The sequence below is a fragment of the Anastrepha ludens genome, chromosome 5 (assembly GCF_028408465.1).
Source record: "Anastrepha ludens isolate Willacy chromosome 5, idAnaLude1.1, whole genome shotgun sequence".
Lineage (NCBI taxonomy): Eukaryota > Metazoa > Arthropoda > Insecta > Diptera > Tephritidae > Anastrepha > Anastrepha ludens.
In genome coordinates, this window is record NC_071501.1 from 40,522,895 (window position 1) to 40,539,938 (window position 17,044).

The window sequence follows — 17,044 nt, forward strand, 5'->3', positions numbered from 1 at the left end:
TATTTAAACACGCACATTATGTTGAAAGGTAAGTTGAAGCGAGAGAAGCTCAGGCTCAAGCGCAACTGAACAACTTGTAATTAATTGAAAATACCTTTCTGTGTATGTATTTGTAATTCATATCTATGCATGCACATATGTATGCGCATTTGTGCATGTGTACGTACTAACATATATGTATGTATATGTATAATTGGCATAGGTAGAAAAGCCTGCAGACAGTAGCATTTGCCTTGCACTTGAATCGAAGTGCGCAACTTGGCTCCATACATACACATAAGCGTACAACAACAATTGAAAGTAAAGCGCATCATATATCGTTGTACGTATACGTTAGGAGGCGCCTGGAATTAATTGTTCTACTTTTATATGGAATGACTTTGAAAGTGAAAAATTCAGCGTTGGTTATAAATATCGAAAGTATATGCAACACGTCAAACAGTTCGTATATCGTCGGCAAAGCGTCAACTACTTGGCGTAGATGGAAGGTTTTTAAACAAAAAACAGAAAAAACTACAAAAACTTTAAACGATACTCTTTTGGATTTTGGATTAAACGCATTCGCAAGGTCTTCCCTCCGCAAGGATAACATGTATTTGCAGCCGCCCATGGTAGCTATTGCCGTCCGGAATGTTTACGCAGTCAATTATTGATGTTTTCCTTTCCTTATTATAGCCTCATCAACACCTGCTTCATCGCCTACGTCTGCCGCTGTTGCTGCTCTTTTTCCTTTGCTACTTTGCAAGCAGCCAAGCCAAAAGGAATTCACGCCGAATGCCACGCGATGAGATCCACGAATACGCCATACATCAGTACAACTATGCCGAACGCGATATTCAGGAGGCGAGTGGTAGCGCCTCGGATTTGGGCGCAGAGGAATCGAAACGTGTAGAAATTCAATTGCCCCCACCAAATGCCAGCAAGGATAGTGGCACGCTGCGCGGTAAACGCGGTGCAAAGAAATTTCGTCACTTCGTACATGTGGTGAAACCGGCGCATAACAAGAAAAAGAAGTTGAACGCACCATCTAAACATCACAACCATCAACATCGTCAACAAAATAGCGCCGAAACGGAGAGTGGTGCTAGAAATTTGCATACGTATGAGGAAACGCACGAGCATGTTGTAGAACCGCCGAGAAAAATACCATCCGAGCAAAATTCTGAGTTTGTTCCATCGCCCATATTTTCACCCTCACCTGCATTTAACTCGGCTTCGGAGACGCACAGTGAACCGCTAACTCAAGCGTCAGAGTCGTTTGCAACGCACGCCTTTCTCAAACCACCAGCAGTGCCTTATGATGATCCACAAATAAGCGGCTCCGAACATCATGAACATATGCACGAAGAACACGAAGAAGAAGAGCACCATCACGAGAAGATCAAAGTGAAACATCACCATCACCATCATCATCATAATCATGTGAAAGAGATAATTAAGAAGGTACCGGAACCATATCCTGTGGAAAAGGTTGTACACGTGCCAGTGGAGAAGATAGTGGAAAAAGTGGTGCATGTGCCTAAACCTTATCCGGTGGAGAAAATTATTGAGAAGAAAGTACCATATCCGGTAGAAAAAATAGTTGAAAAAATAGTTGAGAAAAAAGTACCATACCCGGTGGAGAAAATTGTCGAGAAAATTGTTCATATACCTGTGGAAAAAGTTGTGCATATTCCAAAGCCGTATCCGGTGGAAAAAATCGTCGAGAAAAAAGTACCATATCCGGTGGAGAAAATCGTTGAAAAGGTGGTAGAGAAGAAGGTACCATATCCCGTTGAGAAAATTGTTGAAAAAATTGTGCATGTGCCCAAACCATACCCCGTAGAAAAAGTTATCGAGAAAGTCGTAGAAAAGAAAGTGCATGTGCCAGTAGAAAAAATTATAGAGAAAGTGGTGCACATCCCTAAACCATATCCTGTGGAAAAAATAATCGAAAAAATAGTACACGTACCAAAACCTTTTCCGGTCATTAAGCACGTGGCGTACCCTGTTGAAGTTAAAGTACCCGTACACATAGAGAAGCCGGTGCCATATCCAGTTGAAAAGAGAGTGCCCGTACCCTACAGAGTGGAGGTAGAAAAGAAAATACCAGTACCCTATAAAGTAGAAGTGGAAAAGAAGGTGCCTATTTTCATACATGCACCTCACGAACCATACAAATACGAACACCATGAGCATCACGAACACAAGGAGGAAGAACACGAGCAGCATGAGGACAAAAACCACGACTTTGAAGAACACAAACAATTTGAGCAGCATCATCATGACCTTTCTGGCTATCCCACTATTCAAAGAGCCAATTACGCTAAATTCCAACAACAGAAGCATGCCGCAGCAGCCATACGCGCCGAACTTCTCCACCAACAGGTGCATAACTTCGGCTATAAGAACCCCACCACCTCAACGCCAACCGATCTTCAACAATCTTCCTCGGTTAATACACCATCTTTAGTTCGTTTCGAACCGACGCCAGTGAATAATTTCCTCTCTAAAACAATGCAACAGGTGCATAACTTCGGCTATAAGAACCCTACCCCGTCAACGCCAACCGATCTTAAACAATCTTCCTCGATTAACACACCATCTTTAGTTCGTTTCGAACCGACGCCAGTGAATAATTTCGCCTCTAAAATTCCTACCACTTCAGCGCCGGCTGATCTCGACTCTTCCGCTTCAGAAAATAAACCAGCTGTAGTAAGGTTTGAGCCCACATCACTGCCTTTTCAAATACATGTAGACGACGGAGCGGCTCTTGAAGATAGCAGCTCATCAAAAGATACGCAATCTGCTGCTAATGATATGCAAGCGCAGGCCAGCACTCACGGTTTTCGCATGTTGGCGCGTCTACAGCCGATTGCATTACCCCTTCAGTTGTATCAGTTACATTCGTTGCCGTTCCAACAGCCTCTGGGTTTTTCGCTCCCAGCAATGCACTCAGCAGTGACGAGTAACGGATCCTGAAATGCGCGAAAATTCAACACGAAATACGGGCAGTAAGACTGAGCAGACTTAACATGTAAAATAGTTTTAAGCAATGATTTTTTAATTTATAATTTTTATTTAATTTACTGCAATAAGATAAAATTTTTATATGCATTTCAAATCTGAGTTGAATAATTTACAATTAAGACCGAAAAGGGATTGGCCCAGGCTTTTAATGAATGAGCAAAATGTGTATTATATCTTCCGCGCCATCGCTCCCGAAATAGGAATTCAAAACATGTAACATTTAGCAATACGGTGGATTGGTGCGTTAGTACTATTCGGAGGTGCACAAGTTCGAATCTTCATGTATGAAAAGTAAAATGATAGAAAGAATTGTATCTAATAGCGGTCACCCCTCGGCAGACAATGTCAAACCTCCGAATGTATTTCCGCCATGAAAAAGCTCCTCATAAAAATATCTGTCATTCGGAGGCAGCTTGAAACTGTAGATCCCTCCATTTGTGGAAAGACATCAAGACGCACACCAAAAAAGCGACATGTTCGTTAATTTTCGCCTGAAAAATAACTTAACTGAGGTGGCACCGCAGGCAACAATGTCTCGTGCAATGTTCACTGGTCCTCTATAACCAAATTAAGGAGTCTTTTTTGATGTGAGATTAAACCATTTGCGTCGCATTTACTTTTAGAAGTTCAAGCCTAACGCATTCCTTACCACAAATTTATAATTTATGAATCTATCCTTGAAAATGGTGTAAAAGATGTCCAATGGCCCATGTGGGGTCTCATTACCAACTGATTTAAAATGTTTTACTACTTTTATCTGCGAGCCTGCATATTGAAAGGTATCATTACTAAACTCCCTCACACTTTTTCTGTTGACAATCTTTCTCGACTAGGATGGTTGCAAAATACTTCAATGATCAAGGACTATTATACATAGCTGATTATTAGTAGAGAAAAAACGTCAACAAAGACAATAATACTAAAATAGTAAAAAAGTTGCGTTTAATAACATAAAATTTAAATAAATATATACAGGGTGCATACGGTATTTGAGGACAAACGTATATATGGGTATAACTTCCCGAAACTACTATTTTTCTTTTTGCTTTTTTCTTAACTCAAGAAATGAAGAGTTATCGTCGCAAAACACCTATTTAGAAGTCTCTAATTTTCTTAAGTGCACCCGTTCATTCGTTCATAAGGATCGCCGTGAAACGGAAGCATCATACGTCTTTCAGAAAGACTCTCTCCTTCACACAAAGCGATGGCGACACAAGATTGGTTGGCTGAAAATTTCCATGACCACATAACACCGAACTTTTGGCCGCCTAACTCCCAGACTTTAATCACCTGGAGTACTACGTATGGGGCGTAGTTGAGCGTGGAACCAATAAGCATCCTCATAACACAATTTCTTCTCTGAAGGCTGCAATTTATTTATTTATTTCAGTCTACAGAACATGTTCTTACAGAGTAATTCACTTAATTAAATATGGTAAACAGGTCAAACTTAAATTTTACAATATTATCATTGAAGTTAATGACGTTACAATAATTGTTACACAATCGCGTAGATCCCACAAGAGGTTCATTAAATGCTTAGAAAGGTATTATAAATATTAAATAAATGATTAATTCTTAGACTATAAAAAGAAATATGACTTGGGAATTGGCTTAATAACTCTTTGCAATTGATATTACCATTAATGGTATTATTAAGAAGTACAAGGTGAAGTCCAAAATAAGCAAGACTGGCATCATGAACATGTTTTTGATGGCACAATTTTTGAAGTGAAACTTCTTAGGCGTCGATGGACGAGCGAGAATGGAGAGTAAAATTTCAAGACCATGCAACGTTTTGGGCATTTTCGTTCCGCGAGGGAGCAAAAAGATATAACGTAGAGGAAAAGGAGAGAAAGAGCAATATCTTTTATATATCTTAGATACACTTTAGGCTATTTTTCATAAGTTTTTCCTTGTGGTTGCTAATTTCTAGTGAGAAATAACACTGCCTACTTTTTGGCGCTTGTTTGTTGGTGCAAACTTGTAAGAAATATATTTTTGGTGTTATATTTCCTTGATGTCTACTGTTTGGAGCGCTTTTTGGTCCCAATTTTTTTGGCGTTTTTTGGTGCCTACTTTTCGGCGCTTATTTCCGTTTCCTGGCTAGTGTTTATGCGTACTATAAAGTGCTATCCATTCCGGCGTCGGATTTATTAGTATTGCCTTGCGGTAATTTGTGCCGTTGCTGCGGTCCTAAAAGCGCTGCGTTTGTGCGGGTGATAAACGCTCTGAGCAGTGCGTGTTGTTGCCACGATTTGTGTCCAGCGTTTACCTACACCGGTCGACCCTTCTCGGTTTTTTGTAAATTTTGTCTATTTATATTCTCTGCAAATGCTGTGAATTTATGTAGATATATATTCTTTCTCTCTCTCCCCCTCTGATTCTCTCTCGGGTCTCTCCCTCTTTCTTTGTCTGCCTTGAAAGTTTCACTTCTGTTATGTGTACTACGCTACACGCACTTTTTTTTTTAGTGAGTTAGTGCGTTCGAAGTTACATCTCTAGCTGACTTCCAGTGAAAGCTTGGTGACATTCGGTTCGGGTTCGCAAGTTATTGCGTCTAAAGTTTCAGTATTTTTTGTGTCATCGGTACAAAAATGAGTTTCGAACAAAGAGCTAATAAAACGTTTACCGAATCATTTGAATTGATTAAAAAAGTTCATGGCGATGATTGTCTATCCCGTACCAGAGTTCATGAGTTGTTTACATGTTTCAGAGATGACATGATAAATGACACTGAACATGCGGGCCGCCCAAAATAGTAATCAGTAATCACTGAAAACTCCATCGGAATTGTCGGTAAATTTATCAAAAACTAACCGAAATCATTGTTGGAATTCATGGAATCGGAGTTGAATATCTCCAAAACTTCGATTTATCGCATTAACTGATCATTTGGGCGTATGAAAGGTCTGTGCAGCGTGTTTAAGCGTGTATCGTTCCAGTTTTATAATTGAGCCCCTATGTGCTCATAGGCTATTATTTTTTTATTGAATTTTTGGATTCTCCATCGTCGATTTTATATGTGGTAAAAATTTTGTCAAATTCTAGTTCCACAAAGTGGGACATAACGAGATTTGAATGAGAGCTACTTTCGACAAAAAGTTTGAAATTCATTTTCTCAAAACATCAAAAAATGTATAGGTTATTTTAATACTAAGGGGACGATATTTTGTTTTAGCAATCTGTTGGTTTAAGTGTAAAAATTTAAATCAAAATGTTAAAAAGCAAACGAAACAATAACAAAAAAGTAGATCACTTTGTCATAGGAACCACCACATCGCTAGAAAAAAAAGCAAATCAGCTATTACGCCATGGTGAAAAGATTTCAAAGGTAAGCTCTTTAACAAACCTTTATTCGGCTCTGAGCGAATTTTACAGAATGAGCTGATGGACTCACTTCACTTGAGGTATGTTTGCAAAGAAAAACTGAGAATGTGTTGGTGATATAAGGAAATTAAATCAACCAATGACACTTCGTTGCCGTCTGATCAACGACTGATTGGACGAGTGTGTGAATACATACATGTGAAATGATCGTGCGGAATTCGGCTGCTGAATCCCCAAGTGATGTGGAACCAAAGTTCCCCTCACAATTTTCTTTTCCACCAATGCTAAATAGCAAACCTGGTAATCTATCATCCTTGCCTAATATGAATGCGCCTCGGTTTTGTGTATGTATCCAGGAGTTAAACGTTTAACTGGAATTTAAAGCGGATCATTCACAATAGTATCGTTCTTTTTTTTTTACTTTACAACACTATCAGATCGCAAATAGTTATGCGCCTTCAACTCAAACCGGTTGTATCAACTCAAGTAGGACATTTTGTGTGGTTGCTTTCCACGTAATTCAAAAATTTCCTAGAGTTCTTTAAAAGGCCAGATGTAAAAAAGGACATAGCTATTAGCTCATCAATTATTAGGCCTCTTCTTTTCGCCAAGCCTTTTCAAGTGTCGAATAGATGAAGCAACTGGTATAAATGCATATGTTGGCAACGTGGGATTGGAGCTGCCTTAAATTACGTGTGTTTGTAAGATAGCCAGTTATACGAGTCTAATGAGGTACAACCATACCCACTAGCTACGAATCTTGCTCGATAACTTTGTTGTTGCTTTCGCATTCAAATTTTTCTTCAAATTAATCGAGCATAAAGATAGCGACTATAAAAGTGGCGAAGAGAAGACACCTATTATATATGTAGGTCTAAATTTATATATTCCTTTTAAATTTCTCAAATTAATAGCACCAAATTAACAGATGTACATCAACAACGTCCTCACGGCAGTCGATTCTACGCTATCAAGAGCTAACACTCCAGCAGCTTACCCCATACATACATTGGGGATTTCTATGCTGTTATAGCAACAACAACATTACACCAATTCATTTTTAATCAGAATATTAGCAATTCTTTCAATGTATTTTATATAAATACTATTTATTATATATTTTTATACATATATAGATACATATCTAACTTATAAATTAAAACTTGAATAGGAATAAAAAAATAACCAATCCAAATACTTAAAAATTAGCGAGGTATTTAGCTTCACATAACCTGTTCTTGTTTTAACACACCCGCTTCTTCAAGTAACTGCTGAAAGCCATCTGGTATGTTACCATCACTGAGTTCGGAGCTCCATTTTTTGTACTACAGAAAATAAATTAAACTCAATAAACTAGGTTTCTAAATTAGACCGAAAGTGGTTTATATTGACCTACTCGCTCCAGTTCCTCACGCAATGCTAATACAGCTTTTTCTCGATCTGCTACCAATTCCTCCAAATACTGATATCGCAATTTTTTCCGCGCACGACATTCGCGAGCACTTTGACGACTACGTTCTGAAATTAATAAATTAATTAATTTACAAATATTACTATACTATAGAAAAAGTTACAAACCTAGTTTGGCTCTTATATCAACTTTTTCTGTAGAAGCCTTGCGGCCAGGTTTCCGGCCCCTTTTGCCCGTCTCTTTGCGTTCCTACAAAGACAAACCAACTATGTAAATAAACGTACAAGAATTGGATGATAGCTAGTAAAAGAGAACATACGGCTCTTTTTATTAAATGATGTATATGAAAGCGTTAAAGTAATGCCAGAACTCAAAATAGATAATCGTTTTGTGAAGCCTAAAAGCGCAATTGATGTAAATATTTGACACTCAAGAAAAATTATTAAAAACTAAACTTTTCAGATCCTTGATATGTCGGGGCAGAATAAATTAATGCATAAATGCAAGGTGACCATCCAAAAAGCGGAGCATTGAGTTTATCGGCTCACGGGCGAAATTCGTCTTCCCACTCAAGACGAAATAGTCAATTTGCTTGCTTTGCAGTTCTATACCACGCTGCAAGGGTTCGAATAATAGTAAAAATACGGGATAAATATAATTATTCGATTAGCATTTATATGTGATGTGATGTATATAAACATCAAGTTTGACTTGTCAATTGTGACTTAAAATCATGATTCATGCATCATGACTAAAATTTACATCAATTGTAATTCGTCATAATTGGAATTCATTTATTTCATCATTCGCTACCAGCTTAATTTGTCGACAAAATCCATTAGTTAGAGGAAGATGCAAAATCACACATACATATACAAATATATCTAGCGTTTTTTTCATATTGGTCATATGGCCTCTGGTGACGGTCAAGCATTGACCCGATTTACACGAGGAGACATCTGGAAGGGAAACATTTTGTTCGGTGGCGAAGGACGGTCGGGGAAGAGAGAAGGGATTTTGTCTCCCGTACTCGGCGACACGCTTTGCTCTTCTTATTCGTATTTCCAATCTTTCCAATTTTTGACAGTTGCTTCATTCGTTTTTTTCTTTTGTGGGAGAAGGTTCTGAGTTACGTGTTGGTTTTCAAGCAAACGGAAGATAACAAAGATGACAAACATCCGAACACTGCTTGGGAAATGCACGATTATTTTTGCTAGTAAAGTAGGTATAATTTAAAATATATTATGGGGCATGTTTATGTTGAATTCTAATTTTCCTCGCATTTCTAGTTACTCTAGTTAATTTTAAGTTAATTATTTACATATGAAGTATTTTTAATTTAATTTTTTTTATTCAAGTATAAGAATTTATAAATATATTTCAATAAAAAAACAACAAATTATTTATTATTTAACCAGTTTGCATTTTTCATTCATATATTTAAGAAACTGTTGTCGAACGCTCTCTGCTTTACATGTAAGCGCGTGCTAGAATACATCCGAACCAGACGATGCTAAAGTGTTAAATGTCAAAATGTCGCGGAAACATTTTTGCCCGTGTGAACGCGAATGAAACTTCAAAAGAGAATTTCCAGTGTCTCCCTTCCAGATGTCTCCTTGTTGTTGTTGTTTTAACAGCATAGTTAGCCCTGTCAGTGTAGGTATATCATCTGTCGTCTTCGTCTAGCTCATCTAGGGGTAGGCCCAGGAAACATGCTGTTTCGACGGGTTGGGTCCAGAGGGAGAGGGGGGTTAGATGAGTCTGATTAAGGGGGCATGTGAAGAGGTGGTTAGTGTCGTGCGGGGTACCTTCACATGCCGGACATGTGTTTGGTATGTCGGGGTCAATTCTGGATAAGTAGGAGTTTAACCTGCTACAATATCCAGAACGTAATTGTGCCAATGTTACACGAGTCTCACGGGGAAGCTGGAGCTCTTCATCTGCAATGGGTGGTGGTTGGACTCCGATTACGGCATTCACGGGACGGGAGTTCATGAAGGTGGTAACGGACTCCCGGTGAATGTCGTTTATTGTCTGTCTGTACGCTGTCTGATCCAGTAGCTGTCGGTCTGTTTTGTCCTGGATCTCGCCCGCGTAATTAAGGAAGTGCCTCCTGACATGCCCGGGAGGTGGCTTAGGCTCAAGCAGGTGCCTGCAGGGGTGAAACCTGCGGTAACACCCCAGCAGGAACTGCTTGCTGAGCAGTTTGTTGTGCTCCGCGACTGGGAGCATTTGTGCCTCGTTGTGCAGGTGTTGTATGGGTGACATCAGGAGGCACCCGGTCGCTGTCCGAATGGCGGTATTCTGACATGTCTGAAGCTTTATCCACTGCGAATCACTAGTGCCAGGCGACCAGACAGGCGCAGCATAGTTTAGAACCGGCCGGCCAATTGCCTTAAATGTCGAAAGCAACAGTTCTTTGTCCTTGCCCCAAGTGCTGCCGGCCAGCGATTTGAGGACCTTGTTGCGATTTTGGACTTTAGTGGCAATTGCGGTTGTGTGCGCAGAGAAGGAGAGAAGGAGAGCAAGCTGTCAAAGGTTACACCCAAAATTTTGGGGTTATTCACAGTCGGAATTGGTGTGTCGTCGACTTTTACCTTAAGGGACAGCTTGACCTCCTTTGTCCAGGTGGTGAAAAGGGTCGCCGTGGACTTAGTGGGGGAAAGTTGGAGATTCCTCGCAGTGAAAAAGCGAGAAAGGTCGGTGAGGTAGTTGTTCACTTTGGAACACAGGCCATCGATGTCATTGCCCGACGCCATTATCGTGCAGTCGTCAGCGTATGAGATCAGGGAAACTCCCGCTGGTGGTTGGGGGAGCCTCGAGATGTAGAAGTTAAAAAGCAAGGGTGAAAGGACACCACCCTGCGGTACGCCTTGCTTAATCTTCCTCTGCTTTGACATTTGATCTCGAAAAATCACTGACGAGTGCCGACCGCTCAGGTAGTTCGCGGACCACCTCTTCAGCCCTGGCGGGAGTGTCGACTGATAAATATCATCTAGTAGCGTGGAATGGCTGACTGTATCGAAAGCCTTCTTTAGGTCCAACGCTACTAGGACAGTCCTCTCGCAGGGGCGGTTTTGGTTAAGCCCGCGATTTATCTGGGCGTTTATGGCGGTGAGTGCCGTGGTGGTGCTGTGCACTCGTCGGAATCCGTGCTGATGTGGGGCTGGGGCCAGGTGGGTCGTGAAGAGTGGGAGTAGGAGGGCTTCAAGTGTCTTCACTACTGGGGAAAGGAGAGTTATCGGCCGATAAGACTCCCCTTGGTTGGCGGGTTTCCCAGGTTTCAATAGTGGGACCACTCTCCCTGCTTTCCACTTGTCAGGGATGATGAGAGTGGCCAGAGACAAATTGAAGACCCTTGTGAGGTATCCTACTCCCTGGGGTCCCAGATGCTTCAGCATCAGCGCGTTAAGTCCGTCAGGGCCAATGGCTTTCGAAGATTTCGACTTGTTGATGGCCCCCTGAACCTCATCACCGGAGAAAGTAAGTGGCGCACTGTCGTTCGTCAGTTTGTGTAGCCTTCTGGTAACACGACGTTTGGTTCTGTCGCCCGGAGGATGCAGTGTAAACAGCCGGCTAAAATAGCTCGCGCATCTCTTCGGGTCCGACGAAGTACAACCGTTGAAGGTGATAGCCACCTTGTCGTTGTGTTTCGTCGGGTTCGACAAGGACCTAACGGTGGACCAGAGCTTACTCACTCCGGAGGTGAGGTTACAAGTCTTCAGGTGCTCAACCCATTTAGTCCGCTTATGTTGATTTACCAGTTGCCGGATCTCCAAATTGAGATCCCTTATGCGGGGATCCCCGGGATCGGCCTGGCGTAGGTGGTCACGCTCGTTTGCTAAACTGGCTGCTTCTGCTGGGAAGTGGGGACGGATGTCCTTATAACATCCAGCTGGGATGAAGCGAGCCGCAGCAGCTGTGAGCACCTTGCGGAATGCGCGTTCGCCGACGCGCACATCAGTGGGGATGGGAAGAGCGGCGAAGGTGTCCTCGGTGAATTCCGTGAAGCCGGCCCAATTAGCTTTTATAAAGTTAAAATAGGACCGGTGATTCGCGGAAACGAAATCGGCAGGTCTCTCGATCGAGACGATAATGGGCAAGTGGTCTGATGCAAGCGATAGCATAGATCGCCACGTTATGCTATTTATCAGACCCGCGCTAGCTATTGTTAGGCCAGGCGAGCTGCTACAATTGCCCACTACCCTGGTGGGGGCGTCGTCGTTCACTGTGCTGAATGTCGAGTCGTCTATCTGCTCTGCCAATTGCTGTCCCCTACGATCATTTGGCAGGCTTGAATGCCAAAGATCGTGATGCGCATTGAAGTCACCTACAACCAATCGGTTTTCACCTCTGATGAGCGCACCTATATCAGGGTGATATCCTGCCGGGCAGCAGGTGACAGGGGGTATGTATATATTAAAAATTTCGAGCTCGGAATCGCCTGACCGGACAGCTATGCCTTGACATTCTAAGGTGCTGTCCCTGGGGTCGATTCCTTCATCGATAAGACGATACTGATCAGTGTGGTGGACTATAAACGCTAGGCCACCACCGTTGTCTCGCTCGCGATCGTGTCTGTGCACGTTATAGCCATCCCTGGTGATCAGAGATGACCTAGCGTGCAACTTTGTTTCTTGGACCGCAGCTATCTTGATACTGTGCCGGTTCATAAAGTCGACTATCTCGTCGACCTTACTCGTAAGTCCGTTGCAGTTAAACTGGAGAAGCTTGAAGCTTCTCGGTGAGGTCAGTGTAATCCGGGGGGTGAGGGACGCGTGGGGTTGTCTACGTTGGACCTGCTGTGCAATCCACTGTGGTTGTTGCGGCCTGATGGTGGTGGGCGGCCGCTCCTCCGGGGGAGGTAGTGGGTGCAGAGCTCTGCAGCAGGGGGCAACGTAGGCAGTTGTCCACTCACGGGTGGTGCGCAGGCCGGAACATCTCCGAAAATGGCACCAGCCATTGCAGGAATTGCACTGGACTGATACCAGATTCCGAGGTATTACGGTCTGACACACGGAACAGACTGTACGGGGGACCAGGAGCTGCTGGTTTGTCCCCGCACTGGGGTTGGAGCAGGAAGGGATAGGAGGGGTTAAAGGGGAGTTGTGTTGCTCCGATAGGCTCCTCACCGTGGAGGTGTGGGTTGTGGTGGCGGTTGGTAGTGCCGGCCTATCAGGGGGTGTGGTAGCCGTGGAGGCATCAGACGCCTGTTGGCGGGAGCAACACGTGGCCACATACCGTGTGGACCACTCCCTGTGCGACTTAAGGACTGAGCAGGTCTTAAGGTGGCTCCACCCGTTGCACTTATTGCACCTAACCGAGGTGGAGTTCGGGTGGAGCCGTTGATGGCAGACGCAGCAGTAGAATACCTCTGGCCCAGGGTTGGATTCGACACCAGCCCTGAGGAGAAGTATTTGGAGCAGGTTAGCTGCGGGAGTTTGCTCCTGTGACGTAAGGGGTGGGGTGATATACGATACACTAGACAGGGCTAGTGTACTGGGGCGGCAGCCCTTGGTCGGGAATAAAAACCCGAGTCATTCCGGTAACGTAGAACCGGCTGCCATGGGAATGTCCAGATGTCTCCTCGTGTAAATCGGGTCATTGCCGAATATTTCCAACAATAGTGATCAACATATGATAAGTAAAATTACTGTTACTAGTATTGAAGGGTAATGCCCAATTCAATAGTGAATGCAACCATAAGGGTTGAAATCCCTGTTCTTGAGATTTGAATCTGTATTAAAGTACAGCTAGTGTACAAGGGTATCCATAAATTTATAACAAGAAAAAAGTTAGCTTAATAGAATACTATTACAAGTTCTTACAGCATTCAAGTCTACGTTACCTGTAAGACCCAAATTAATATTCGGGAGAAGAATGACGATCCAGACACATTCCCCAAAATGTATAGCAATGTTCCATGTTAAAACAAGTAAAGTGCTTCAATTAGTTGTTTAAATACACTTTGATTAGTAAGAATCATCTATAGATTTTATTAACTACGCAATAAGGCTATTTGGCGTCCTTGGCATTCACAACACCTAATATCATCTGTAAACATACTTACAGAAAGGTTTGGCTCTTCAATCACTTGCATATCCTCACAGTCCATCGCTTTTATTTTTAGTCAGTGTATATAAATAATTTTATAATTATTTCTCTTCCGAATTAAATATATTTAACTTCGCTTAAGTTTTCTTAGTTTACCAACAATTGAAACAATCTTACTTTATTTGTTAAAGTTGCCAGATGGGGCATTACGCAGGAAGGTTTTAAAATAACTTCAGATGTCGCCGATATCCACAACATTGTACTTACACTACTGAGGAAAAATAGTTAACAATTCTGTTATATGAAAATGGACTTTTTCTCAACCGGATTTGGCTTTATTAACATATATTAATTATGAAACTATTTTTACAATTATTGTTACTATAAGATGAAATGCAAAAACAAACATACACTGAACTATACCAGAGTACTCGTATGCCACGTTGGTTTGAATCTCCGTGCATGAATATCATCAAATAATAAAAACAGCTTTTTCTAAAAGCAGTCATCCCTAGGCAGGCGATGGCAAATCTCCGGGTATATTTCTGCCCTGAAAAAGGTTCTCAACTGCCGTTCGGAGTAGGCTTAAAACTGTAGGTCCCTCCATTTGTGAAACAACTCCACTTTTATTTTTAAACTCAGTCTGAAGGCTTCTTATATGGTATCTGCCAAGGGACAACCGCTATTAGAAAAATATTTGTCAGACTGAGTTTGGTAACATTATTAATATTATCATTGTAAGGGATTTAGCACAGCAGCTTAAAAGTACGTTCACATATGCATTAATTACCAATATGGCAGATTGTGAAAGGTTTAATTTGAAATAAAAATGAATAATGAAGTTATATTATTTCGGTGTTTTTGGTTTGTTTAATTATTATTAACGATATGAAAGAAAAACAAGGAGAGGGAATAGATAATTTAATAGTGAAATTGATAGCTAATAATAAACAGTTGGAAGAAATCCGTACACGACATTTATTGAGGTTTCAAAAAATTATGGCAGTTTATGAACACACGCTATTTTTCTTTTTTTTTATGAATGCTTAATAATACCTAACAAACATTTCATTAGAATTATGTCTACAAACCTGTTTTCTTTGGTGGCATCCATTTTATTTTGACGTTTTTTCTTTACACGTAAAAATAATGATCTATTACCCAAAAAAAACACAGGGTTGTATGTCAAAAAGTATGGTTATTATCTAGGATTATTTTGTAATCTCAGATCTCGGCAGAGAAATTTTGAATGGGAAATCGCGCTATTTAATTATGGATTGGGAGTTAAGCGAAAAAGTAGATCATCTACTTATCTATTTTATTCTCTTCATGGACTCGAAGTATTTTTCGGAGCCCAATTTCTTCATAAATTTAAGTATTTATCCTATGTTATCAATTTTTATTTTCTCCTTCGATAAAATATGCTTACCTCGGTATTTGCACCGCTTTTGAATCGTTACTATACAATTCGGTAAACTTAATAAGTCTATACTCACATATTTTTTCTCTTTCTCAGCATAGTAAAATTTAAGCTGTTTAATTTCTTTACCGCAAAATAAAACAACACAACAAATATGCCATAATAAACAAAATATTAAATTAAAACTTAACAAAAATTAGATACATGAAAAAAATTCCTGAAAGTTTCAGCAATTGGAACTTTACCGAGCTCAGTCGGAATACCCCTAAAATTTTATGGTGCATATTACCTTAGCGATAAAAAAATGTTAGGGTATTTGTTAAATATTACAACCCGATCTGCAAACAGTGGCAGCACCAATGCCTTGAGTATCGTTGCAAGCGGCAATTCACAATAGGTTTGGGCCGCGTACATTGTCTTTTGTTCTTGTGTTCTTATTGATTTTGAAAATAAAATTTGCTTATTTCATAGAAAAAAATGGATACGGTGGAACAAAATGATAATACTAACCGAGATGAATTGATAATGCAGCAACAACGCGAAATTGAAAAAGAGGTAAGTGTACCGTAATCATTGCAATTAAGTTGGTCGATAGCAATACCTTTGCCGACGACTAATTACGGTCAGGTCTCCCTCTTGCTTCGCCAGAATATTAATTACACTTTGCTTTGGTACGTGCAGATTAGTGATTCAACACCTTTGGTAAGCGAGCAGTTGCCAATAACTTGCCTTAATGCTGAGTATCTTGGCGATGCAGTTTTCACCTCAAAAATTCAAGATCTCGCTAGCAAATATAAGTTCATGCGACGTACCAGGCCCGATGGGAATTGTTTCTTTCGCGCGTTCGCCTACGCTTATCTAGAGCATTTGATTTCTAATAAGGAGGAGTATCAACGATTCAAGGAGTTAGCGGACAAATCAAAAGATAAGCTTGTGCAATTAGGTTTTCCCAGCTTTACTCTGGAGGATTTTCATGACACGGTATTGAACAAGATTTTTAATTATAATATACATTTACCAGTACGATTTCATTAAATTTTACAGTTCATGGAAGTAGTTAAACGGGTGGACCCGGCATCCGGTACGACAGAGTCAGTAAGTGCTGAGCTACATAAAGTTTTCAATGAACAAGGCTACTCGGATTATGTGGTTGTATATCTACGATTACTTACATCCGGAAAACTACAAGAAGAAGCTGACTTCTATCAGCATTTCATAGAAGGCAACTTTACCATTGAAGAATTCCGTCATCAGGAAGTAGAACCAATGTATAAAGAATCCGACCATATACATATTATAGCGTTATGTACAGCATTAGGAGTAGGAGTGCGTGTAGAATACATGGATCGTGGCGATACACTTGTAAAAGCTCACGATTTTCCAGAGGGTAGTACGCCCAAAGTTTTTCTAATTTATCGGCCGGGTCATTACGATATACTGTACCCCAATTGAAAAGCAAAAGTGTACTATATTAATAATTAATAGGGAGGAGCTAAGCTCTCATATATTCTAATTTGCGATAATTATGTTACATGCATTTTTTCATTGTGGCGCAGATTATGAGTAGCCGCTTTAAATCATTTTCCTATTTTAGCACATATATAATGAAAACACCCTCCCTTTATGATTTTAATTATAATTGGCAAATATAGCATTCAGTCTTTCAGCTGTGACACTTTTGGAATAATAACATTAAATTTTTCCAGATTATGTGAAAATTCCACTTGAGTAATTTGTATATGCAAAAACAAAAACAAATTTCAAATTTAATAAAAAGAAACTTAATGGTCTTAAAACGATATGTTAATTTATGTAGTAGT

General features: G+C 40.7%; 3 protein-coding genes across 4 annotated transcripts; 2 read left to right on the forward strand and 1 right to left on the reverse strand.

Annotated features, from left to right (window-relative positions):
* Nucleotides 1-590: 590 nt before the first annotated feature.
* LOC128864678 (titin) lies at nucleotides 591-3,144 on the forward strand. Its single transcript, XM_054104431.1, has 2 exons — nucleotides 591-611; nucleotides 676-3,144. The coding sequence occupies exons 1-2, from the start codon at nucleotides 591-593 to the stop codon at nucleotides 2,959-2,961; spliced, it is 2,307 nt and encodes a 768-aa protein (XP_053960406.1). The 3' UTR covers nucleotides 2,962-3,144.
* A 4,285-nt stretch (nucleotides 3,145-7,429) lies between these two features.
* On the reverse strand, nucleotides 7,430-13,997 carry LOC128864121 (REPTOR-binding partner). 2 transcript variants are annotated; one of them, XM_054103636.1, is made up of 4 exons: nucleotides 13,821-13,997; nucleotides 7,918-7,999; nucleotides 7,736-7,857; nucleotides 7,430-7,664 (listed from the first exon to the last, which is right to left on the reverse strand). In XM_054103636.1, the coding sequence occupies exons 1-4, from the start codon at nucleotides 13,863-13,865 to the stop codon at nucleotides 7,563-7,565; spliced, it is 351 nt and encodes a 116-aa protein (XP_053959611.1). In that variant the 5' UTR covers nucleotides 13,866-13,997; the 3' UTR covers nucleotides 7,430-7,562. The 2 variants fall into 2 exon arrangements, with proteins under 2 accessions (XP_053959611.1, XP_053959612.1); XM_054103637.1 differs by having other exon boundaries at nucleotides 7,544-7,664; nucleotides 7,732-7,857.
* Nucleotides 13,998-15,602: 1,605 nt separating this feature from the next.
* Nucleotides 15,603-17,020, forward strand: LOC128862961 (ubiquitin thioesterase otubain-like). The gene is made up of 3 exons (XM_054101814.1): nucleotides 15,603-15,779; nucleotides 15,906-16,205; nucleotides 16,269-17,020. The coding sequence occupies exons 1-3, from the start codon at nucleotides 15,702-15,704 to the stop codon at nucleotides 16,674-16,676; spliced, it is 786 nt and encodes a 261-aa protein (XP_053957789.1). The 5' UTR covers nucleotides 15,603-15,701; the 3' UTR covers nucleotides 16,677-17,020.
* The last annotated feature ends 24 nt before the right edge of the window (nucleotides 17,021-17,044 follow it).